Genomic DNA, 25,145 nt, shown 5'->3' with positions numbered 1-25,145 from the left:
TCCATGAGTGCCATCACTCTGGTTTAACTCTGGCTTAATATTGTGGAATATTAATATTTCTCTGCTTTACATAAGGCTCCAACTGCTTACTTGTTACATACTGTAAATATTAAGAGGTCCCCTTGGACTTCCTGTAATTTATTTTTCTTATTGAGTAAGCTGAAAATGGTGTCAGATGTTCATACTGCTTTTCCATGTCCATTTTGATGAATCTATTTATTACTTGTGTAATGAGCAGTACACATGGTTGGTTAGCCAAGTTATTGAACTTCATCAACCTTGGCTGGAATTCACAATGCATGTGAAACTTGTTGTAACATGTAAGAAATTACATCTGGGCTAAGAGGTTCAATAATGATTACTGCTTGTAGAGGAGTGTTTTCACAAAGGATGGGATTGAGCTGTGGGCCTGTGTTGTACTTTCAGATTTTCCTTTTACAGAGGAAAAACATATTTGTAGAACAAGGAGCCTTCCTAGGTGATACTTATTTCTTGTCTAATTCTAATTCTCCTGTATCACAACCAAATGGAAGGAAACACTCTCACATTGTGCATTCAGAGATTCAGGAACTTGAGAGATTCTGGTCTGTTCCTCTCGTGCCCCTGGCAAGCCTGAGCAGCGTGTCCTGCTTCTCTGTACATTTGTACATTTTGACATTGATTGTGCTACTTAACATTTTGAGAAATGTGTTATTAGCCTTATTTTACTTATATAGCAATGTATGGATGCAGTAAATTACCTACATTTACAGATTATGACCATATTCCAGTTTGAAGTGGGAGTTGGACTGTTCTGTCACAAGATAAAATATATATTTCTCTGAATGCTATTCTGTTTCTTCAGCAGAGGGAGTAATTAAGATATATGAAGAGTAGAAAATATGGCAACTAAAAAAGAAAGCTTTTTTAAGAAAGGCTTATTTGTTTGGGTCTGTGTCCAGCTGTGAGCAGATGCTGAGGGTTATAAACTTTCTCTTGCTTGAAGATTTTTAATTCTGATGGTAAAATTAGATTATTTTGTGCCTTGCTAAGCAAAGAGGAGTGCATAAAAAGGTGCATGACCTATTTGGCAGCAGTTTTGGCATTGTGAGTGAATGAAGATTGTGATCTGTGAGAAGGTGTCTCCCTGTGTCTGTTTCTGAATTGAATCTGTGGTCTAGGGAGTAGAGCCTGAGACTTCTTGGTTCTGGTCTTTGCATCTGGCACTTTAAGCACTCATCTCTGGCAAAACAGAAAGTTTTGTATCTAGAATGTGAGGCAGAGAGAGACTTCAGAATAGAATAGAGGAAAAAGCTTGGTATGGAGTGTGTAACTGTTCTTGGTCCTTTGCTTTAGAGGATGGTTGTCACTGAGCACTTGGGTGGGCTGCTGGTGTTCCAGCTCTTAGCAGATAGACTTCAAATGTCTTCTAAGAAGATACAAATTAATTTTGGTGTGGGAAGATGCATGGCATGTTTTCATGTGCTTCTTGAAGGTGCGGCAAAGAGGTTTTTTATTTATTATTTTTTTTTGCCCATGGCCTTACATTGTAATTAATGGCTCCTAATTCTTGCTTGTTTTCCATTCTCTGTTAATACTGTTCTTATTCTCCATCTTTTGTTTCAGAACTCCATCTCCTGCCTTACTTTGTATGTCGGAGCCACATGATGGATCATTTGAGTCCCATAACAGCTTCCCACCTCCCTCTTCCCTTCGTAGTTTAAAGCACACACAAAGGTTTGCCAGTTTTGAACTAGAGAGACCCGTGAACTGCATCTCCCCTGTACTCAGGTCTTTCTGCAGGATCCTCAAATGACTCCTTTATTAAACTCTCCCTTTGCTGCCAAACTAAACAAATTGTCTTATCTCATATGGCCCAAAGACAGAGGTGGGTGGAAACTGCCGGAAATCAGGTAGTGTTGTTTTAATTTTCAGTCTGTTCCTTTCCCCCTGATACAAAATGTGAGCTCCTTAGAGCAGGACCTGGCTCTGTATGTTTGATTCCCTAAGATATCTCTTTTTATGTAAGCTGAGCTGTGAGCTTTTTAGGACAGAACCTTGTTTTATTATTTATCTGTAAAATATCTAGTGTACATTTTAAAATCTTTCACTGTTTGTGTAACCGATATGAATAAATATCAAGTTTGTTTTAAGAAAAAAATTGGTCCAGTTTATATTGTAGCACTTTCTCTGTATCTTTACATAACACTGAGCATTTCTCATGAAATGACTTTGAGATTAAAGCTGGGAGGATCTAGCACTTTAGCTGACAGCACAGTATGTCTTTTAATTATTCTGCCTTGGATGAAGTATTCCTCTTTATTGAATTTACTTCTTTTATTAACATTGCACTGTTGTACTTGCCAAAAGGAGATACAAAACATGCAACTAATTTTTTTATTATGTTTAATTAGGGCTCAGCTCAGCAGTACAGAAACCTATGATAGTGTTGGCTAACAGAGGAACAGAAGTATACTTGAAAAGAAACTAGATAATTTCTGGCTTTTCTTTTTCCATTTTTGCTTTGGTGGGAAAAACTGTTCTGTTGCTAAAATCTACTGCTGATGCAAAGAGCAGCTTTAGAGAAGAAGTGTTTGCCAACCCCATTTCTCTGAATTTGGAACTTTTTTAAAAAATCTGATTTAAAAAAAATCCCAGGAGAGACAGTCAAAGATAAATTTTAAATTCTCTGGGATTTTTTCGGGTTGATTGTGTAAGGAGGTGTGTTAAAAGTAGCAGAAATAAGAGAGAAAAAAAGCCCTGAAGTTTTGGAAAGGGGTGAGGGGCAAGGAAAAACCCCACCTCTTGAAACAGCTTTTAAAATCCAGTTGATACTGAATTTCTGATCAGACTTATGTTCCATTAGGAATTCTATGCAGGAAACCGTTCAAGGGTATGTGGATTAGATAGAAACTGAAATCTCTTTGCTACTGGTAGTGTGGGGTAAATCCTTATGATTTGTGTGTGGGACTGGTAAAAGTTTTGTTGCCACCACCTCTCTTCAGCTCATCTCAGCTTTGCTGTTAAATAACGATGAAGCCACAGCAGCACGCACAAAAATGTTATTTATTTCCTTAATAATGTGTTCAAGTACTGCTATTTGTAAATACACTGGCTTTATTTAAGCAAATAAACAAAAGAGCTGGTCACTTATCCCACGGCTGCTAAACCTTCAGGAATTACTGCTGGGACATGGAGTGCCCAAAATGCCACAGCAAATTTGACTGCTCAGACCTGATGTAGATTTAATCTAGATGCTGGTTTGATGTTGACTCATACTTTGGGCAGATCTGTTGCTTTCTAGTACTCCAGATTTCAGTTAAATGTTTAATATGGAAGTGTTTATTTTGCAGTAAAAATAGAAGTAGTGTGTTAACATAACTGTAGTCTAACAAAATATTTTTTTTATCCCTTATGAATACAAGCATTTGTAATTCTGAATAATTCAGGGTTTTTTACTAAAATAAAGAATATGAGTCGCACTAAAATAAGTTGTGCTTATTTAAAGACAAAGTGCTATTTCAGGTTTTTTTAAAAATGTGTGTAATTCTATTTGACTTGGTAATAATACATTTAAATATTCTTTGAGGTGGAAAGGTTGTTATTGTTTAGAAAATGTGATGTCGTGTGTTGAGTTGCTTCATATTCAGATGCCTGTCTGCCTTCATGATTTGTTACCTGCTACAATGGAAAAAAATTGTATGCAAACAGAAAAATAAACTCTAATAAATTCTCCTTAAACATTAAATGATAAAACCAAATGCTAAATTTTGATGTGTTTTTTAAATACAGTAATTGATTTGTGTTAGGAAAACTGGGTGCCTTGCTTGCAAAAAGCCACAGTGTCATTTTTAAAGACAATCAGAAGAAAACATGAATTTATTCTATGCTTGAAGAAACACTGAGAATAAAAAGTTCAAACATAAGAATAATCCCTAGTTCCAGATGTCTTGCTAAGATATGAATAGTTGTATTAATTTCTGCAAAGTTTTTTAGTGTTGGGAAAATGCTGTAGGCCACTGGACTTACACAATACACTTTAAAAATATTCAGTAAAAATTTGTTTGGGATTTGGTAGGAGCATGATCTTGTAAGAGATAAAGAAATGCAAGATGAAGATGAAACATGAAGGCTGAGAGGGGTTTTTTTTTGGCCCCCCTTTTAAAGGCTTTATTTTATCTAAACCGAGCTTTGGGATTGGTTGAAATGGAAGATGCAAATCTGAACTCTTTTTGACTGTGATTTTTGGTCACTGATGTCCATCTAAAGCAAGGAGTAGGTATGAAAGATAGAACTGGGATTTGACAGCAAATCCATTTATCTCTGGTTCTCTTTCTCTTCCCTGTAGTTTAATTCCTGGCCACTGTTCCTCTGTTCAGGCACATTGCAGGACCAGCTTGCATTCCCATTTCTCACTTGGGAAGTGAGAAAAAAAATAAAATCTTGATTGGGATGATCTCTACAGTTTGGTATAAAATTTCAGTTTTGGTTTTGTCTCCCCTAATGCTTCCATTAGGCTGTTTTAAGGCAATCTAATTTAGCTGAAAACCACAGTTACTCTGAGGAGTATCTCTGTGTATTTTAGGGGCAGACATTTAGTGGTTGATGGGGATTGCCTTGACACAACCAAACTAAGGTTTTGCCTCAGGATATAAGAGGTAGCTTGGCCCTGGATTTAATGTGCTGCGTTCTCACTCCAGGGCTCATTCCAGGCTGGAGCCCTTGGCTTTTGTTCCAATGTTTTTATTGGAAAGTAGCACCTCTACACCATGAAGGATCAGCGGTGCCATGTTTGTATCTGCTGTGGGACCTTTGGGTAGCTGAGGTGCTGATCAGAGTTGGGTGAAACAGCTGAAGGGACTCAAATCCCAGCTTCCTTCATGTCTGGTGTGAGGACATAGTAGAGTTGGGTTGGTGATGTCCTTGGGCAGTGAGCTGGAGCAGACACCAGGTCTGACTGCAACCCCAAGGCTCTTGGTCACAGCTTATTTGTGATGTGTGTCCCGACATGGTCAGTGTGCTGGATTCTTGCTTGCTTGCAGCACCATCAGTCACAAATTCAGCTTTCTTACCCTCAAATTATGCATTTTAAATTTTTTACAGCAACAACAAGCAACAGATATTTATAATCTCATTAATTTAAGGGTGTTTTAAAATATTTGTTTAATGTTGTGCTCCCTTCAGAGGAAACAAAATGTTTTGGGGTTTTGTCAGTGACAACAGCAATGCAGTTACTGTTAAGAATAACTTGGCCTTGCCCAGGGCAGTGTATTGCAAGAAAAAGTGTAAGGAGTGCATAGTTTTGGGTTGGTTAGATGGAAAACAGAACCAATGCATTACTCATCCTGTTTCGTTTGGGTTGGCTTTTTCTGTGCTTCATGGCTCCAAGAAAAACACGTTTGTCCAATTTACACACAAAGGGAGAGGCAGGATGTATCTTTCATATAACATCACACTTTGCAGTGAAAAATATCAGTGTGTGTCATTGCCTTGTGCCTGCAAGCACATGGGAACAAAGGCAGCATTAGTATTCCATGGGAATTGCTCATTTTAAATCGAGTCTCTTAAAATATCTTAGTGCTTTAGTTGCTTGAAAACTTGCATTTGGAGCAAGTTGAGTAATGTGTCTCTTAAGATTTTATCCTAAATATCTGTACTGAAGCAGAGTGGATGTGGCCAAGCAATCCTGATATGGAATGTGTGGTGCTTTTTTGGCTCTGCAAGGTGTGAGTTTGTAAGTGATGTGATGTTTTGCATGTGCCTGTGCAAGCTCTGTTGAATGTTGCACTCTGGACCCATCAGCACAGTCAGCAGTGATCCTGGTTGCAGAAGATTCTTCTCTAAATCACACCTCGGTGTTGCAGTATTTCAGCCTGAAAGGAAACTTACCCAGAATTCTTTATCACTTTATCTCTAGCATGTTCTAATCTTCCTTGCTCCTGTTCTGAGGGAGTGTTGAATAAGATGAACTGAATCACTGGTGTTTAGGTCTTCCAAATTTGAAGAAATCCAAGTGACTTCTAGGACTCAAGCATCTTTTTTGTTTTTATGTAGTTCTCTTTAGTCCCCAAAATCAGAAAACAGTGTGTTTGCTGAGATGCAGTAGTTGGGATGAGTCTGTTTTCAGTTTTAAGGACCATTTGTTGCAAACAAACCCTGTAGACTTTTACACTGAGAACTGTCAAAGAAAGATGACATCATTGTATTTCAAATATGTTGTAAAGGACAGCTCTAAAGAAGGTATTTTGGAGTATTTGGGCAAAGGTGGAGAAGCTGAAGAAAACCTGATATTGCGTAAAATGTTTTTGAATTTTTCTTGTGTATTCAAACCTCCTTATATTTGAAATAAAGGAATGTTTTAAAACACGTAAAGGCCTGGTGCAAATTCTCTTTACAAAATGTCCCCCATGATTGATGGAGTGTACGCTGTCTGTTTAAACAAGAAATCACTGAAATACTTTTCCACTCAGTGAAGCCCTTTCTCTGTTTTATAGAGGAGGTTGCACCATTGGACAGAGCCCTGTTCTCATCTGGTGTGTGTTGACATAGTGTAGCTGGCATTAATTGAGCGATTCTAACTGCTTCTTAATTGACACCATTAGCTGAAAATCTGCACCAAAATTCAGTGGCAGTAGTCAACTGCAGATAGCCAGGCATGTGAGGGTATTGAACAATCGTTGTAGAAGATGAAGAATTAAATTGAGTGCTAATTTTTGAGTCTTTATGAACGAATGCTGTAAGAAAGGGCTGAAGGGTTTTAAATGTCTCTAGCAAATCCCATGTGCTTGTAGCTCTCTTGTTAGTTCTGCTCCCAGTCCTTTAGGTTAGCTGGTGATGTAGAACTGTGCCATAATGTTTATCCCCATGTATGTCTTATTCTTAAAGAGGATTTTCACTTCTGAGTGTCGGATTAGAGCTCGTTCAGCCACAGCACCAGCAGCAAGAGTAGTTGATCTCAGCACAAACTTGAGATTTCCAGGGCAATTGCTTGAAATTATTATAAAACATTTGCTCAAAATAGTTTATTTAAATACTCCATACAATGTAGTGATTACTTTTCCAAAGTGGATGTTATTTAAGTATGTTATTCTCCTGTCACATTTGGGGGAAGAGTCTCTTTTATTCCTTGTAATTGGTTGTCCTTGATGGCCATGCCTGTAATTCTGTGCTGTTTTTCTAATGTAGTTTCCCCTACTTTTAAAACCCCCACAACTAGTATATAAGTTGTTGGCAGTGGGCTGTGCTGTCTCTTTTACCTGGGTTAAATAGCTCTGCAATAGCCTAGTGCTGTGATACAGGGAAAATTCACCCCTGGGGGATATGACTTGTTTCTTGGAAAAAAACCTAATGTCATTGCTATTAATGTCCCCTCACTGTGAAAGGGCTGTGTCACTAAGTGGTGGCAGTCTCAGATAAGGGTGCAGCATTAAGAAAGTCTTTTCAAGTCCACAGAGTTACTTTTGTGGGTAGAATTAAGGTTGCTCTGGTTCCTTAATTGTGCATGTCCCTTACATAGTATTTAGGCTTCTCTTGTAGGTAACACTGCTGTGATTTTTTTCAAGGTTTTGCTGTTTGGGTGTTTATGATCTTTGTGGTTTAACTTTGGTGTATGAAACCACATTCAGTGTGGATTGTGATTCAATGGTAGTTTTTATAGAGAGGTAAGACTTTTATTTATAGAGTTTAAATAATTTTGTACTTGACTCAATCCATGTGTTAGGCTGAGGTTTTAAAATTTACTGTATATTGAAAATCTAGCTGCATTTTGCTGAAGAAAAAATGCTGCTGACAAACTTAGTTTAACACAGTGAATCTGACAGGAAATGGTTTCCACCCTGCTAGAAGCTTTTCCCCACCTGTCTAAGCTTTTTTTATACTGGGGGAGGAAAGAAGCATTAATTGTTGCAGAAGAACCAGAGAGCTAAAGCTGTAAAAAGATTTGGATACTGAGGTGCTTCCAAACTCCTCCTTCAGATGTTCCAGTTAGAAGTTGCATTTAGTGTATCTAACTGTCCTAAATAAAGTGCAGAAGTGTTTGTGAATTAGTTTAAAATATGTCTGATGGGGAGACACGTCAGCACTTCACCTGTGGCAGCATTCAAATGGAGGTTTTTTTTAGCCCATGATTTCATGTAAAGATTAGAACAGGTCTGTCTAAGGGTGAAGAATCACTCTTTGAAGCTCAGAGAAGAGCAAGGACATCCTAAAGAGAAGTGCTTAACACTGATCTCCAGGTTTGCAGGGAAGAGTCAAGATGGCATAAAATGAACTAAACTCACAGCACATAACTTGCTTGTTTATAATGAGTATCAAGTTATTACCTATAGGGGAGAATGGCATGGAATTTATTAATTTGCACAGTTTATTATTTTGCACAGTGTGACATGGGTTACAGTTAGCAAAACATCATCACACTTTGCTAAATAACCTGGCCACCAGCTCTCAATCTTTGTTTAACAATAGCAAAACTATTCCCAGGCATTCCAACTAGTTTTTAATAATACAGTCAGCTAGTCAAAATAAGTATTCTTGTGCAGAACCAGAAACATAACAGCTAGCTAATGGTACATCTTATATTAGTTACATGGAAAATTCTAGTTAAATATGCTTAAAGTGGAATTAGGAACAAGGGAAATCTTTGCATATGCTGTAGCTGAATTCATGTGCATGCAATGAATTATCCAGGTAATTTAAGTTGCTTGGTGCAGTGAATGGCTTTAAAGGAGATAGAGGAAAATTGCTTGGACTTAAATACCGTAAGTATGTAATTGCAGAAAATTGTATAAATTTGTCTTGGTGTCTGTTGTTCATATAATGTAAGTTATGTTTTGTGCTGTAACTGCATTTTGTTGCTCCAGGATGTTTTGGAAGTGAGATAGCCCACTTTCATAGGCTTTTTGGTAAACAGTTTTTAACAGGAAATCATGAACATGTTTTAAATGTCATAAAGCTAAAACAAATGCCTCTTCTCTTTGAATTCTTCACATACTCAAATTGTTTTGGGCATTTCAGTTTGATTCTTCCTTTCATAGTTTAAGCTTTTCTAATTGAACTCATTAAGCTGTTTTATTCTTTGTTCAGCTAGAAGGCAATCCCTGTCATTGGCACAGTTCTCCATGGAGGTGGACACCCAGTGGTACCATTAACTGCATCACAAATAGGTAGTAGCTCACTCCTGGTAGAAACCCAGGTTCTGGCTCAGTTCTCTGCATTTCATGGGCATTCTGCTCTCCCCAAAAGTCCTCATCTCCTGTTGTAAATTCTTACAGATTTTTTCCAATTAAATTAAATTTGCTTTGGACCAACTTCTATGCAGCTTTTCATTAGTGAATTGAATGGTGAAACAACATCTTGTTTCCCCTGACACAGGTGATCTCAGATTGATGACTCTGAGGCTGCCTGTTCATCTAAAGAGCCCTGAGCTCAGTTTTGGATACTCTGTCACTTCCAGTGTGAAGTTGCAAGGCACAGTGTCTCTGCAGTCTCTCTGTGTGGCACATTGTTCACAGTCAAACGAGGAAAGAACACATCCAATCCTACTCTTCTAAAAGGTGAGGACAGTGGTAGGCAGAGAAGTTGAGTCTGTTTTTTGAAGGTGCCAGACCTGTTTTGCACAAAATACATACAATTATTGTCTGAAAGACCTGATCAAGCTGAGATGTCTGTGTTTCTTCATGTGTGCTCTTAAAAGCTGAGTCCAGATGACTGTCAAGTCACTAGACTGCAGGTAGCCTGACTGCACTGAAACATGTGGCTCATGTTTTCAGGTAATTCTACAGCTCTGTGTTGCTACTGGGATCTGTTTCTGACCTGGACAATATTTTGTTTTATCCTAGGTTTTGAAACTGCCAAGTCCCTTGCCCTGCACGGGGCGTGTGTCATCCTGGCCTGCAGGAGCCTGGCACGAGGCAACGAGGCCGTGCAGCGCATCCTGGGGGAGTGGGTGAGTGAGGCACAGAGCCCAGCACGGAGCTGTGCTCCCCAAGGCATCAAATCTGTGCACTGCCAGCACTTAAACTGAGCATTGCCATGTGAGAATCTAAGGAAAAAGTGATCTGTCTGATTTGGTAGCACCCTGCTCAGGCACTGGTGGATGGGTGATAGAGGTTTTTCATTCCTGACTCAATTTGGAAAGGCAGGTGTCTGCCAGGGAAAACTGGAGCTTCCCTTGGAATAGAGAGTGTAAATACCTTCCCTCCATATTGTTATAATTTTGCAATTAGGAGCTTTCAGGCAAAAATATGGGAATAGGAATAACAGTTCTTTACTAGGAATATTAAAAATACAAATTTTGTAGTAGTACAAAAAATCAAGCAAACAAAGTAACAACAATAAAAAAATCTTAGAAACCCTGACAGAGTCAGAATATGACCTGACACCCTATTTGTCAGGGTGTTGTAGGAGTCCAAATAAGTCCTCCTGGAGTGATAGATGTGGTTCTGTTGGAGTAGAGATGATCCTATAGAAGGTTCCAGTGGTGGTGAGATGGGTACAGTCTTCCTCTGGGAAATCCAGTGGAAAAACACCTGTCCTGCAATTCTGCATTGCAGGTTTTTTCCAGGTAGGAATGCTTGGCTCCTCCCCCTGGGTGGAGCATCTCCCAATGGGATGATGAAATTCTATCAGTCATGCAGTGAGCCTTGATGGCCCATGAACAGCAGATATCCCCTGGAGGGAGGATGGGTCATGGAAGAGATAAAGAACACTGACCCACCTGGTTTAACAGCTGCCCATTACCAGCAGACACCTGCCTCCTTCCCCCTGGAGTTCTGAGGAATGAGTCATACAAGAGATAAAGAAAAACACCTTCCCAGTGGATTTTCACAGATGAAAAATAGAATTCACATTTTTGGTTACATTTTGCAACCCAAGACAACTCCTTATGCCTGTGTTGGACTATAAGGCTTGATGTGCTGTTATCCATGTTATTTATGGATGCTTTGTAAGGGAAATAAAATGTTTGGAAGAACCACTGAGGTTCATAGAAAAGGACATTTCGGAACCAAAGTGTGTAACTAGACAAAGGAGGATGGACACAGTCCTCCAAAACAGCCACTATTTTGCCCATAGTCATTCTGTAGTGACAGATTTCAGAGGGTCATTTTCGTACTTTTTGAACACAAGAATGTTTCTCCTTTTCTCTCTGAGTTCATTAGGCTCTGCAGCCCTGCTGCCAGGGTAAGTGGTGTTTTCTTTCGAGCTTCTTTCCACTTTCTTTCATTTGTCTCCAATTTTGGTCAGACAAACACAAGTATTTCAGTCCTGTCTGTTGCCTTGTTGTTCTTTGACTCCTAACTTTCCCTGATCTCCGTTTTTTAAATGATCTTCTAAGGCCCTTATTAAAATATATTCAGCTGTTATAATTTATTCTTCCCATAATCATTTATTTGCTAGTAAGGATTGCAAGCTGCTTTTGTTTGAGCTTGCTGGGACTGCTGAGTTACAGGAGAAAATGTGGTGACATCTCTACACTTAAATGAATAAAAGACCAATGGATCGGATTCTTGGATTTTTATTTCTTTCCAGCTAAAATTAGTGATGAGTGTTTCGCTTTTATTTCCTGAGCTCTCAAAGTATTTTAACTGCTCCCAAATGACGTGGGAGAGCATTCAGTTGTATTAATATTTACACATAAGTAGTTTAAAGTTAATTATAATATTTATTAATGCAAAACAAATGGTGCTTATTTCCGTGTATTTGCAGATAAGTGATGCTTTCAATGTTGCTAATTTTTGTAACCACAAGTTCCATGAAGAATCAGTCTTTGGATTTAGGCCTTTTTCTCTTGCCCAGATCACATGAATGATTTACAGTAAAGGGTTGGTTGGGAAAAATGTCTTCCTTGCTGCTTTCATCCCATTAAAGCTCTCTCTCATTTCCCCACCCCTCCCTTTTTTTTTTTTTAATTTTTAATTTTTTTTTATTTCGATACCATAGAATTTCAAGGGAATTCCAACAGAGGCCAGCATAGTGTCTGTTCTTTTTCAATAGGACTGGATTTCATGATATTCTGTTTGAAATTGATTGTCCCTGTCCAGCTAAAATACAGCTGTCTATATGGGTTTTATCTAACTAAAGTTGGGCAGTGGTGAAAATCTTTTATTTGAAAAATACCCCATTACCCTCTTAATCCTAACCATATCTCTGAGCACTTTGAAGACAATGGGAGTTCAGAATACTTGTCTTAATACCTGTATTATCTCACCAAAAGTTAATGAGTTGTTAATTGAATGAAGAACATTGAAGGTCAGATTACTTCAAAAACACTACATTTATTTACTAACAGTTTTCAAATTCTAATTGTTCAGAAAAAGAGTCTCATCTATAAACTGGTTGCTGGAAAACCTTCAATGCATCTTTGTAATGGCTTTGTTGTTGTTTATTGAGAGGGACTAATTAACTTTGATTATTGCACTAATATTATGGCACTTTGACAGTCCCTCAGATTTATGACTCTGGGAAAATAAACAAATGAAATGCAGGTGCTGGAGCAGAAAGAATAAGTTATTACTGAACTTTAATTACTTGGAGTGTGTAACCAGGAGAGAATTAGTTGATGAATTACAAGATGCTTAAAATTTACATAAAATTGTAAGCAATCTTGAGGAAAACAAACACAAAAACCTGCCCCAAAGTCAGTTACTGAAAACAAAGAGACAAAGATTAATTTGACTGATTTGCTTCTAATATTAAAATATGGATGTAAAATATTAATTTTTAGCTCATAGGTGCAACTACAGGAAGTTGTTAATTGAAAATCTTTTCCTAAAAATGAAAGAGTTTAAGAAAATATCAACAACCTCTGTGTCTGATTCAGATGAATTCTCAATATGTAGCTGCAGCTGTTCTGCTAGAAAGAACTTCAAAGCATACACAGAATTTTGTCTCCTCTGTTCATAGGGAAAGCAAAATTATTGAAAGGAAGTTGATTTATTTTTCAATTTGGAATCAATTTAAAGAAAAATACAGCTGGTTATGTTGCAGCCTTACAGAGGCTCACGCTCATGGTACTCAGGTAGTATTTTCAGTAGCCAGTAGTGCTACCTACTTGTTTTATGTTTTCTTGTAAATCTTTGAGATTAAGTCTTTGAGCTGCACTATTAAGTACAATATTCCTCCAGTAATTTGAGGGGTAGAAATTTGATAAATATGTTCCTACTCTTCAACTGAGTTCCTAAACCCCTTTTAATTTGCATGATATATGCTCTTATAACAAAAAAAAAAAAAAAAAAAAACACAACAAAAACAAAAAACAAACCCAAAACATTTCCAAATGGAATTCTAGTGTGTTTACCTGTCCTGAGTGTGGAGTTTTACTACTGTGTTGTGATATAATTGGTATTTCTAGGAAAACGTGTATTACCAAAAGCAGTGTGTACCCTGTGCTGACTTTTCTGTGCAACACTATCCTTTGGTACTCAAGGTTTACATGCTGGATAGAGAATATTTTTTTTCCCCATTCTTTGATACAAAAGAGTTCCACATACTTTGCAAAAAGAGAAAATAATTTAAAGCATGTAATAGAACAACTTACTATTTCAAATTGTGATACAGTTATCTAATTGATGGCCTGTATTAGCTAGAGCCTGAAATATATGTGAAAAAAACTGTGATTTTTAAAACCCCAACCACCATCTCTGCCAAACCACAACAAAACAAACCCAAACCAAACCTAGTGTAATTCAGCATTTAAAAATAAAGTACAGTGTACATAGAATGCCAGTACTAAGGAAAATGACCCAGCTTGGTCCCTTAGTGAATCTGATTGTGACATCTCTGTCTGAATGCCACAGACTGAGTGTCTGCAGAAGCTCATCTCTGCTCTGGGCCCGTTGGACTTCAAAATCAGTTGTTAGGCAAAAAATGCAGTTTCAGTTTGTTTGTAGCGAAGGCTGAAAATCAAGTTTATAAAGACAAAATGGGATGGCTAAATGGCTTGGGAAAATCCAATTGTTGAGATTTAGAGAGAAAAGCAGGAATAATGGGAGAAAATAAGATTTTTTTCAGATTTGCTGCCATTATGTTTAAAAAGCAAATGCAAACTGATCTTTACTGGCTGTTGTAGACAAATCTAGAGAACTTTCTTTCTAACAATTTATGCCTGAAGAGCTGTTTTATAGGGAGTTTGAGCCATTTGAGTAGGGATTACCCATATAAACTTGCTAATTACTTTGGTTAACTGGCATTTGTTTGCAACCTACAGTATTCCAGTTATTTTCTTTCTAAACTACAGCAGAATTTTGCTAATATTGCAAATAAAGGGTAATTGCTTTGTGTAAAGCATTGTGACAAGTTTTAATATGATTGGTCTGGCTGGTCTATCAAATATAATTTTTATGGAGGGGTATGGTTGATTATATTGGTGCAATCTAATGTTTATACACATGCATATATATAGACAGGAAAAAGGAAGAGAAAGTATGTAAAGGCAGCAGATAAAAAAAGAGATCAGTATGGCTTTACATTTGATATCTCAAAAATGAGTGTTCATGCACGATGACGTTCAATATCAATTTAAAACTGTTTGATAATTTCTTGCTCAGAAAAGAGGAAATTAGAATTCTAGAGTTATGATTCATTTTAATCAGAAAGAAATTGTCAAACATAAATCTCTCCTTGAGTAGTGAAAAGGCCTGAAAGCAGCCAAGAAAAATATCAATACTTTGCAAAGGAGGAATGATTGTTCCAATTCGTAGCTTAATTGACTTTGAGGCTTAATGAAAAACACTGCAGTGCTGTTTGTACACATAGTTGCTCTGACGAACATGGAAATCTATGCTCCAGGAAGAGAGGCTAGGTAATTTATTTTACATTATTATTGATATAATTTTCTAATTGAGTATGAGCAGAATGTTTGGATAAGACTGCGTAGCTCCAGATGTTAGTGGTATTCTCAAGAAAATACTTAAGAGTATGAATGAATAGAGTATTTCATAAATCACAGCTTTTCTTGCCAAGAAGCTCCCATTTATTTATTCCTGTCAAATAGTCTTTGAAGTGGATATTAAAAGATAAATTGTAAGTTTAATATTTCATAAAAAGTATAATGTTTCTTTGGTAATTATTCCTCGGTGTTAAACCTACAGCTACGTTGAAGATTAGATTAAACTGTAAAAAGAACATTTGGGTTTGCTTTTTAAGTAGAGACTCACAAGGTAGAGATGTGACAAGAGAAGAGAGAAAAGCTGCGAAGAAAACCAACCAAACAAACGTGACTCCTTGCTGTATTCCTTTCCCCTGAAGTATTCTTCACCGAAGGACTGATTTATATTCTTGCTGATTAAGTAACTGAATGAAATTAAAACCTGATAAGTGAGTCTTTGTATTCCAGTTGTGATCCTGTGAAGTGCAGACAGACAAGAAGCAAACTGGGCACATTTAGCAGACCATGGGCAGCAGTTTTCATGTGGTCACTCTGTGTGTTTTGTCTCCACTGCTGTCCTTGGTTTAGAATTTTTTGTAAACCCCCTCATTGTTAGTGGCAGGTTTTAATTTATGGGAAAAGCTAAAGACTGCCTTGAAGATGGCTTTGGAGATGTAGTAAATACTGACTGAAACCACAGTCTGTTGGTACAGAATCAAAGGATTTCCAAGAGGTGCTAAATAAAAGCTCTTAAAAAATCCTCAAAATAGGAAATATTTCAGAATATCCTACAAGTAAAACACATGAATTTCTGTGAGAATATTACTTCCAACATTCTGTTATTATTTTGTAATAAAGAATTGTCTTCTTTCAAAGCAGGATATCCTAAACTATGTATTGCTGGCTCACATGCCATCACAGTGTAATATAGAGTTAGAAAGGCCTGCAATATATGGACATATTTCATTTTCCGGTGCTTGAGCAGTGCCTGTGCTGAAGAATCAAGTTAAAGGTAGTTATGCAAACCTGGCTGTGGGGAAAAGGCGTTGCAGGAAGGGGCAGTATCTTGTATTAAATGAACTGATAATGCAATTAAAAAAAAAAAAATCTACATCAACTTGTCTCACTTGCAGCTGTGGACACTTCAACTAAAGAATTATTCCCTCTGCTAAGTATAATGCCTTTTTTTGATTCTTAAGAGTGTAATCTAGATTTTTCTGAAATGAAAGAATCTCTTAATTAACTAATTGCAATGCAATCAGAGTGTATGTTACTTGTGGAGAATTGACAGTATAAACATTACCCAGTCCTGTTGCTAGCAGCAACTAATTGGGACCACTATGAATGTATGACCAAATTTTGGCCATAATGTTTAAGAATTCAGTAAGTTTCTGTGAGTAATCTGCTCAGTTGAGACATCTTAAGAGAGTGATGTGTGCTGCAAAGCTGTTTTCCAAATACAGATGCTTAAACCTCCCCCCCCCCCCCCCCCCCCCCCCATGAAGTTAAAAACATGGAACAGTATAATCAACATTTACATGGATGGATTGTTGAGATCTCTTTTTTTTTTTTTTGCACACCATAAACATATGGCATGAATTTGATTTCATTACAGATGCTGAGAAAAGGGAAAGGCAAATATTTATATTACATTCATGTTTTACAGTAAAAACACTGTTCAGTTTGTTTATACAGTTCCACTGTTACAGTTTTTATGGTTAGTAATGAAACCGCTGTAAAACAGAGTCTGAATTATATAGCAGATGTGTTAAGCCCCTAACTTTCAGGGTTGGGCATCCTCCTGAATACTGATATCAGTTACTTGAAGAGTTGATGTGTTGGCTACAGCTGAACTGTTTTATACTTACGTCTCCATCTGCAGTTAGCTCTGCACTGTACTGGATGGATACATACAATTGATAGAGTTTTATTATTTATTATGATGAAGCAACCAGCCCGAGAGGGCAGCGTGCCCAGCACCTCTCAGGGTGCACTGGCTGCTGCTGCTGCAGGGACAGAGTTTCTCTCCACTGGAGAAATCCTGCCTTTAACAGCTTTCAACCCCAAAACCTGAGGTAACCCTTAGCCCTTGCCCCTTGCCCAAATCCAAGAGCAAACCTTAAATCTGTTTGCACCCCAAACCAGGTGTTTATGAATTCATAATGCTGTACGCAGCTGATAGAAACTGAGCACTCTCACAGCTATGAGGTTGCAAGGTTTTTAACACTGTAAGACAATTTGCCATGATTTCCTCCAGTAAGGAAAAAAGTTGTCTTTTGAGGTGACTTAATTACTTCTACTCTCATAATTCTCTTCACCTTCCAATATCTGTTACACATGTATTAAAAAAGAAAATTCTAGAATGTAATTTTGAAAGAAGTCACAGTATTTTACTATTCCTTCATTTTTTCCTTCAGTCAGCAGAATTTTATACATAGAAATGTTGAAGTGATCTTTTTGGTAATTTGTTTCTTTAGCACAGCCCTGCTGTTCTTAATCTGGAAATGTGAGTCACAAAATCCCTACCATGCCTAAAGCTTTATAATAATACTACTTAAATGCAGTTTGAGCTTTTTTTAAAAAAATAAAAAATTAAGACCTCCCCCCAGACAGTAGCAGACCTCAGGATAACCCCTTTAAAAACTGCACTTTATGCTTGGTCTTCAATTAAAAGTCACTAGGAGACACTGTGTGCTCAAATATATCACCAACCTGTCTGGGGATGTCTGTCTGTATAAAAAAGTAGACTTTGTACATTGACTTGAGTGTAGCTTATAGGATACAAAGTCTGGGTTTTCTCTGATAATTTATGTATCTGGTGTAACTTAGGTTCGGTCTTTTCCTGAACCTTTCTCTCTCAGAATGTGTTTTATAAAACTGTTTAATGTTGCTGATGTTGAAAACTTATTTCCTGTAGTCCAGATAGAAGTGTTCTTACATCGAGTGAGTTCTGTTGTCACTGGATTTCTACTGTCAGTTCTGGGAGAGGAGGAATTAAAGTGTCTGGATATATATATTTTTTAAACCATCTTCACAATTAATCTGATTGTAACATAAGCTTGTAATATATTCCATTAATGAAGAAGACAAGCTTAGCTTATGGTAAATACAGTACTAAGTGTTTATAGTGCATTTCATATTTTACATGATTCCCTTTATAATTCTGCTTATCTTTTCATTCTAATTCCCTAAAGGATGTATAAAAGAACCCCTAAAGAGAGTAATTACTGCTCTATTCCTTAACCAAGGCTCCTCTTGCAAAAAGAAATCTGAGCAGCTTTTTAAAGAAGGCAGTTTTAAATAAAAATGCAAATAAGCTGCTTTGTAACCACACATTAATTACCCACCTAGCCTCTTATTACCGTGTTTGTATTGTTTGCAAACACTATTTACAGTGGTGTGGAAATTACCATTCCTGGGCTGGAGGAGCTGCTGGTGGTGGGTTGTGCTTTGGAACCAATTAGAGTGAACCCTGTCTCCAGCGGGGCTCGGGGGAGCTGGAACAGCCTTGCACTGTCAGAGCGCGGCATTAACGGGGCTGCACAGCCCTGCCTTGTAATTATAGCCCTGCTCCTCTTCTGCCTCTGCAACGGGCTTCATTCTCTGCATGTTAAAACTGGCCAGCCTGCCTCGTGTCTCGCTAATGATTTAATGTGCACTCTGATCAGGTTTTTTTTCGTGGATGTCCTGGTAAAATCTGGTGGGTCATTTTTGTCACCGGATTTGTTCTTTGATTTAATTTTATAAAAAGTAAACAAAAGACTTGTGCTTTTATGTTCAGGATCTTGCACATTTCCATGTAATTGTTTTTTTACATTAATCCCTCATCTTTATTAGTTTATTTCATCATCAGAAGTGAACAGGATGGACTATCAGTTGGTATTGCAAGCAGTGTTAGTGGGCAATAATTGTGGCTCTTCCAACGCATTGAAGAATCAGAATGCTTCATAACAAAACACAGTCTTATTTGTTAAGTGCAGTGCACACTTGTTGCTAACCTGGTGTGTGTGGTGTTCTTGTCTTGGTTTTCACTGACATGATTCTGAAATGGGCCTTTACCCTAAAAATTGCCCAGAAATTAAAACAAAACCAGAGGTAACTCAGCATTGGTGGTATTGGACTTAAAAATGTTTCCAGATCCCAAAGAATTTGATTTGATGGGTCATAGAGCCTGCAATGTGAAGAATCAGTTCTTTAAGATTTGTTTTCTCAAGCTTGTAACCAGTCTATCAATATGGTGAATGAATCTTTTGAAGTACAGAAATATATTTTGGTTGAGCTTAGTTCAGGGAAGAAAAAGGTAGAGAGATTATTTTTTTCCTACTTGTGAATCTGCAGTGCTGTGACAGTGTGATAATGTTTCAAGGATTCTTGATTATAAACTCAAAAATCTTAAGGTCCTACTGTATCACTAAATATAGTAGAGCAGGAAAATAGTAACTCCAGGATGGTGTGGTACAACTGCAGAATTGTTATGCATTAAAAAGAAGGGGAAAAAAGAACAAAAAGTGATTGCAGGATCACTTGCAGTTTCAACAGTGACAAGGGATTAATGTGAGGGCATCAAAAGAAGCACTGACTTGTTTCATGAGCCACAATAGCTTATAAAACTGAAGATAATTATCAGGCTTATATGGCTACAGAGCAGCATAAGTGGCATAAAATAAGCATAGCTGGAGTTCAACAGGAATGCAGGAGATGTCTTGAAAACAGACTCGCTGAGTAGAGTGCTTAATGTGCTTGTCAATTATATTGATAAACTTTTTATTACTATAAAGCCAAAGCATCATACTTTTTGTTTAATTTACTGTCTTTTCTAATTTTTCCTCCTCCTTTAATTCCCTTTTATCTTAATAATCACCTTTGGAGGTGGTGTGCTGAACTTGTTCTTTCCCATATTTCATTTGAGGTCACTGAGACAGAGTATTAACTTCAACAAGAAACTTTGCTTATCAAATAAAAACATGGGATTAATGCATAAAAATGAGTCTTTAGGATAATTCTTATCACTTTGTTTTTACTGGAGCCAGGCAAAATAGGCTTTGAACCAACTTTGCACTCAGTGGGCAGAACTGAAGGGACTTTAGGCTCTTGGACATCAGAGAACTCTAGAGAGCAGGTGGGAAAGAAAGTACAAGACCCAGTTGAGGGAAAATTTCAGTCTGCACTTGTATTCTGCTTTGGGTACTGAGAGTTCTCAGGAGTTGTTACTCTGCTGTGGAGAAGGAGGAGATCTGAGGTGGTGGTGACCCTCTCTGTGATGTTTATGCCTTGTGTGGCCAGGGAGCTTTAATATTTTCCTCAGTTATACCAGCTTATAAATTTTAGGAACTGCTCATTAATATAGTCATGTTTAACGTGTTATGGCTACAAACAAAGACATGAATGTATGTACTCATTTCTAATTAATTTGTGTAATTATGTTTTATAATCTAGGTGTTTGCAAAGCAGAACATAGTACACCCCATTTACTGTCTGCTGTAGCTAATAAAAAATAATAGAATGAAATAAATCTTGAAACTAACTTTAATTGTAAGTATAGATTAGTTGTAAATTGTATCTTTGTTATGTTTATTTTTAATTCCGCAGTGTTGCAGGTTTGTAGAGCATCCCAATTAGTGTAGTTATTCGCAGTAATGATGAGTTAATTGCTGTAAATGCTGAATGTTATTTCAGTGACAATTTAAATACAGTACTGAGATACTTTTTTAAAATGTAGGACTAGAAGTAAAGGGAAATGGTGGCAATAATAAGACTGGTTGGTTTTATAAAGATTTTTTTCAGCATCCAAAGTGATAATCTAGATAAGATTAAAACACATGAAGAAGAAAGCAATATAACATTTAAGAATAAAATCTCACCATCTCAGCTAAGACTGCTATAAATATGGACACAAACAAGGTCAACCTGTATATTTCACTATGCACTTAAATATTAATTAAGAGTGTTTGATGGAGCTCATCTGAAATTGATTTCTGTTTTTGTAATTCTGTTTATGGTTTCCTGCTGAAGTCTTCACAGCTCATCTTGTGCATGTTGGGAGCCCTCCACAGTCCGTAAATGTCCATGGTGCTTCTTTGCTATCCAAGGCAGTGAGTGTTGTCAGGTTTGTTTCTGTGAATGTGTTTAAAGAGTAGAAAATGCCTCTAAGCTTAAAGGAGGAGTGTTTTCCCTTCTGATGAACAGTAGTAAATCCTCCCACTTGGAAAGCTGTGGAGTATACCTGTGAGAAATGAGCTGATCCACAGCGTTTCCTTGAGCATGCACACTGTAAGAGATATTAATAGCTTCCTTCAGCAGTGTCCCACTTAGAGGAACTTTGAAATGAAATATTTCATTCTGTCCTGGTTAAATTAACCTTACATTTTCCTCTGAAATAGCATGACTACCTAGAGAAAATTTGAAGTGTACTATGTACATTCACACTGCAGGGGGGAAAAATGGTGTCAAGGGTAGTATTTATGCATTAAATATTTATTTTCCAATTCGGGATTGGTTGTCTCTCAGTTGAGTGTAGATTTGGCAATGGAAACTGGTGCTATGTACTTCTCTGTTTGATGACCTTCTTAAATAATCAGAGAAGTGTGAAAACTCCTTAGGATGGTTGTTGTGACATAAGCAATAAGTTGGATTTTTTGCATGCAAAAGACTTTATAAATCATCATCAGAAATCTGTTCCTTTAAATTCTAAGAATTATACAGTAAGGAAAAAGCTCTTCCACTCTTTTGGGGTGCTTTTGGAGCCTTCCCCCACACCAGGAATTCTCTGAGGGAATAAAGCTGAGAACAACAATGCACAAACCTGAAAGTCACAGACATTCAGGTTCATCTGTTTGGTCCTGTTATGACAGAAATCATTTCGAGTTTGATAGATTTATTTATAAAGACTTGCTTCAATATTTATAGTACATCTATTCCAACATTCCTCATTTCAAGCTCGGCTGTGGATCAAGATGAAAGAAAAATTAAATTGTATATTGAAGAGCTGTTAATTGAACTGCACTGCATTTAGCAAGGGAGCATCAGCTTCAGGCAGTCAATACTACAGAGAATTTTTAATGTACTGTATCACTAGATTGTCAGTTTGTATTGGAGAATGCAAACAGACTGCTTCGACTGATGATAAAGCCCTGGAAAGTTCTAAGTTGTTGAGGGGAGAAAATGTTATTTTGCTTTGATATATTGTGACGAAGTTGTTGATGGAAGCAGGAACAACATTTTTTTAGGTGAATATTATTTGAATATCAAATTCTGATTGCTGGGTATTCATTCTTTTAATGGGTAAAGGCTGGGTACTGATTTTTTTTATGGGAGAAAACCAGGTTTCTCAGAACTCTTGGACTTGCACAAATGGTACTTTACAATTTGAGCAGCTCTGAAAGTCTCATTTAAAAATATTAGTTCTCTCCAGATATAATTCTAAAAAATAGCATATCAAAAAGCTTTAGAAATTCTTTAGAAAAATGTTATCTCTTTTTCCTAAGGCAGTGTTAATTTCTTTTGTAGTTAATCTTTTGCACTGGAATTTAGTACATTTATAGTTAAAGATTCTTTTTAACAGCTAAATTATTTAAGCACGTCTTCTGGGGTAACATGGTCTGTTTGGTGTTAAGTATGAAATACTTTTTATTTCATTTTCTTCACTGATAAAAAGGAAATAACTAGAGGCATTTGTAGAACCAGAACAGATTTAGGACTGTGGTGTTAGATTAAAGATGTTCTATTCTAAGACATAGCTTGTTACAGTTGTCATACTTTGGGATAAAAAGTATCCTTTTGGTGTTCCTTACAGGGCTTAAAGTTCACCTTCAGAAAAAGCAAAGCAAGTCTGAAACTTGTAAAGAATTTTTAGATATCAGTCTGTGGTGTTTTCCAAAAATGTGGTAGGTCTCAAGGAAATGGTAAAGCTTAAGAATTCCATACATTGTCTTCTCTTGGAGCAGAAAGGTTTCATAGAAGTTGTATAGGTGAAGAGTCTTCATTAATATGAAAACATTAATAGCTTCAAAAAACTTCATTTCCCCATAGTACTGCAGTCTCACCAAACTGGTGGAAGTCTTGTGACTTCAAAACCAAAATAAAAGAGCAAAATCCACTCTTTGTAAGTACCTGACTTAACTTCATTAGTCTGGGATTCTACAGACAAACTTTTTACAGAGCTGGCAGCTGTTTGGGGTGGTCAGAGCTATTTAAACAGATTTAATCCTTTAGCTGCTCCCCTTGGTATCTCCCTGATCTTGCTGAAGTCAGAATGGACGTTGCTTACATGTTGTCAACTTACTGTTGTATTTTCTAAATTTTTCTAGTGGTTTCCCCTTGGTAAAGTCTTGGAATATTTCTTACCACGTGAAAAATTACAAAGGAGATACTACATGTTCTGAACATCATGGTATTTTGCCTTAGATATCAAAAAGTTAGAGTCTAGCTCAAAGGTGTGCATTTGATTTAAAGAGTATTCTGTAAATATTTGAACTTAGATTAGTGTGTGCTACTAACGATATTTTTAGAAATATTACAATAACTGAAATACTACACTTAAAAGCTGTATAAAACCCCCCTAATTCATATTAGAAGGTATAATTTTTATAGCTAAAATGCTTGTATGCAATTCGACTTAAAATCATTGTGTTGTATGAATATTACTTTGAATATTTGCTTGAAACAGTAATGTAGAGCAACGTATTCAGTGACTTTGCTACACTTGTCTGAGGCAGTGTTTGACAATGTGAATACCTATGGTAATGTTCAAGAACCATTTACATGACAGCTTGACATTCAGAATAATTAAGATAATTCTCCAAAGCTCTGGTAAACGCCATACATCAGAGGTCAGCTTGAAATCGTGCAGAAATAAACTAAAATTCTTCAATTCTATTTTTATGTAGGTAAATCCTGTATTGTCTGTGTGGTGGGTAGTTGTCTGATATGAGGGCCTGATTCTGAGAGCCGTTGTAGTAGATTTAGTGTAGGACACATAGATAAATCCATTAATGTAGTTGGAAATTTAGAAAAAAAAAATGCAATTGATATGGCCAGGAACACTAGGTCTCCACAATAGGTTCTGTTTTATTGTTGTAAGAATGGAAGCTTTCTTTCTGTGGAGCAAGGTTAAGTTGAGTGGCTTTCCTGTGACTCTAAGGTAGTTAAAGTTGAAATGTTAATAAGCTTCAAGAAGATGTGCATGCATCTTTCTTTTTCTTTTTTTTTTTATTAGACTACCAGTTAATTTGTGCAAACTCCTCATCTCCAGGCAATCTGATTAAAAAAATGGTATGTTTCCTGTTTCTTTATGCACTGCATAGCTGCATGAGGCAATATCTTTAAAATGTAAAAAAGCCTACAAAATGCACAGTCTGATAACAACAACAAATCTAATCTAAAGTGACAACTGGGAGACTTTCCCAGACGTTTTTCTCTTTAATGTAACATGACTTTAAATTGATGCAGCCCCACAGTGATTGAAAAACTCTCAGAGCTTGTCTCCCATGATTACATTTCTGATCTGTACAACTTAATTTTTTAACTCGGTGAATCTCACTTTTGCGAACGAGCAGTTTGTCTCTGTTTTAAGAGGGTGAGTCTCATGGAGCCATGAGCAATGGAACAGTAATACTGTGAAAAGTCATATTCCTGATAGTGATCCTGGCCAGCAACTTTGACTTGTTCTTTAGCTGAATGATCCAGAAGGCAGCTGGTGGGTGAGGCACCGTGTTGAGCTGGTTTACACTTCCCAGTGAATTTAGTGTTACATTAACAGAATTAAGAGTAGCCGAACTTTGAGTAACTTCCCCCCCCTCAAAATACCTTTGTTACAGCATTTAAAATCTGCTTAAGGTTCTTTTTATCTTCAAATTTGATTCCTTCTTTAAATTAAATTTTAATTTTATTTTTGAGTTTTATTACAATGGGATATCTGTTGTGCACTACCTTAAGCCAACAGACAAACATAAAACCCTGTTAGGGTTCCCAAGGTGCTTTATTGTGAAACAAGTCACTTCAGATTTAATAATGAACTGAAACAGTATATTTTATAAGGAGAAGATATGAAGGATAAAATGACAATATTTTTAACTATTATTCCAATAAGTTGTATTGACTTCTGAGTTTCTTGTTATAATTTAGGTAATGGATTGTAAGACTTCAACAGATCTACTTACTAAATGTGAAAGAAGTCTCTCTTTGCTCAAGAATGTTTTTTCACGTTTTCCTGCCCCTACTCCAAGTCTCAGCCTCTGGGCCAGTGGGACAGCACAGTCAAGGCAAATACTGGGGGTGTGTGTCCCCAAATGGGGTGGGAATGAGG

The 25,145-nt window shown here is 37.0% G+C and overlaps 1 protein-coding gene across 2 annotated transcripts in view; it reads left to right on the top strand.

Moving 5' to 3' along the window:
• WWOX (WW domain containing oxidoreductase) overlaps positions 1–25,145 on the top strand; it is a 479,405-nt gene that overhangs the window by 11,219 nt on the left and 443,041 nt on the right. For both annotated transcript variants that reach the window (XM_083869921.1, XM_083869922.1), the window contains exon 5: positions 9,816–9,922. In XM_083869921.1, the coding sequence (XP_083726047.1) occupies positions 9,816–9,922 (107 nt within the window). The remainder of the gene's footprint in view (positions 1–9,815; positions 9,923–25,145) is intronic.

This window comes from Zosterops lateralis (assembly GCF_965231275.1).
Source record: "Zosterops lateralis genome assembly, chromosome: 12".
In the NCBI taxonomy this organism is placed as follows: domain Eukaryota; kingdom Metazoa; phylum Chordata; class Aves; order Passeriformes; family Zosteropidae; genus Zosterops; species Zosterops lateralis.
The sequence above is the reverse complement of the archived record's forward strand: the minus strand, read 5'-3'. Positions and strand labels throughout refer to the sequence as shown.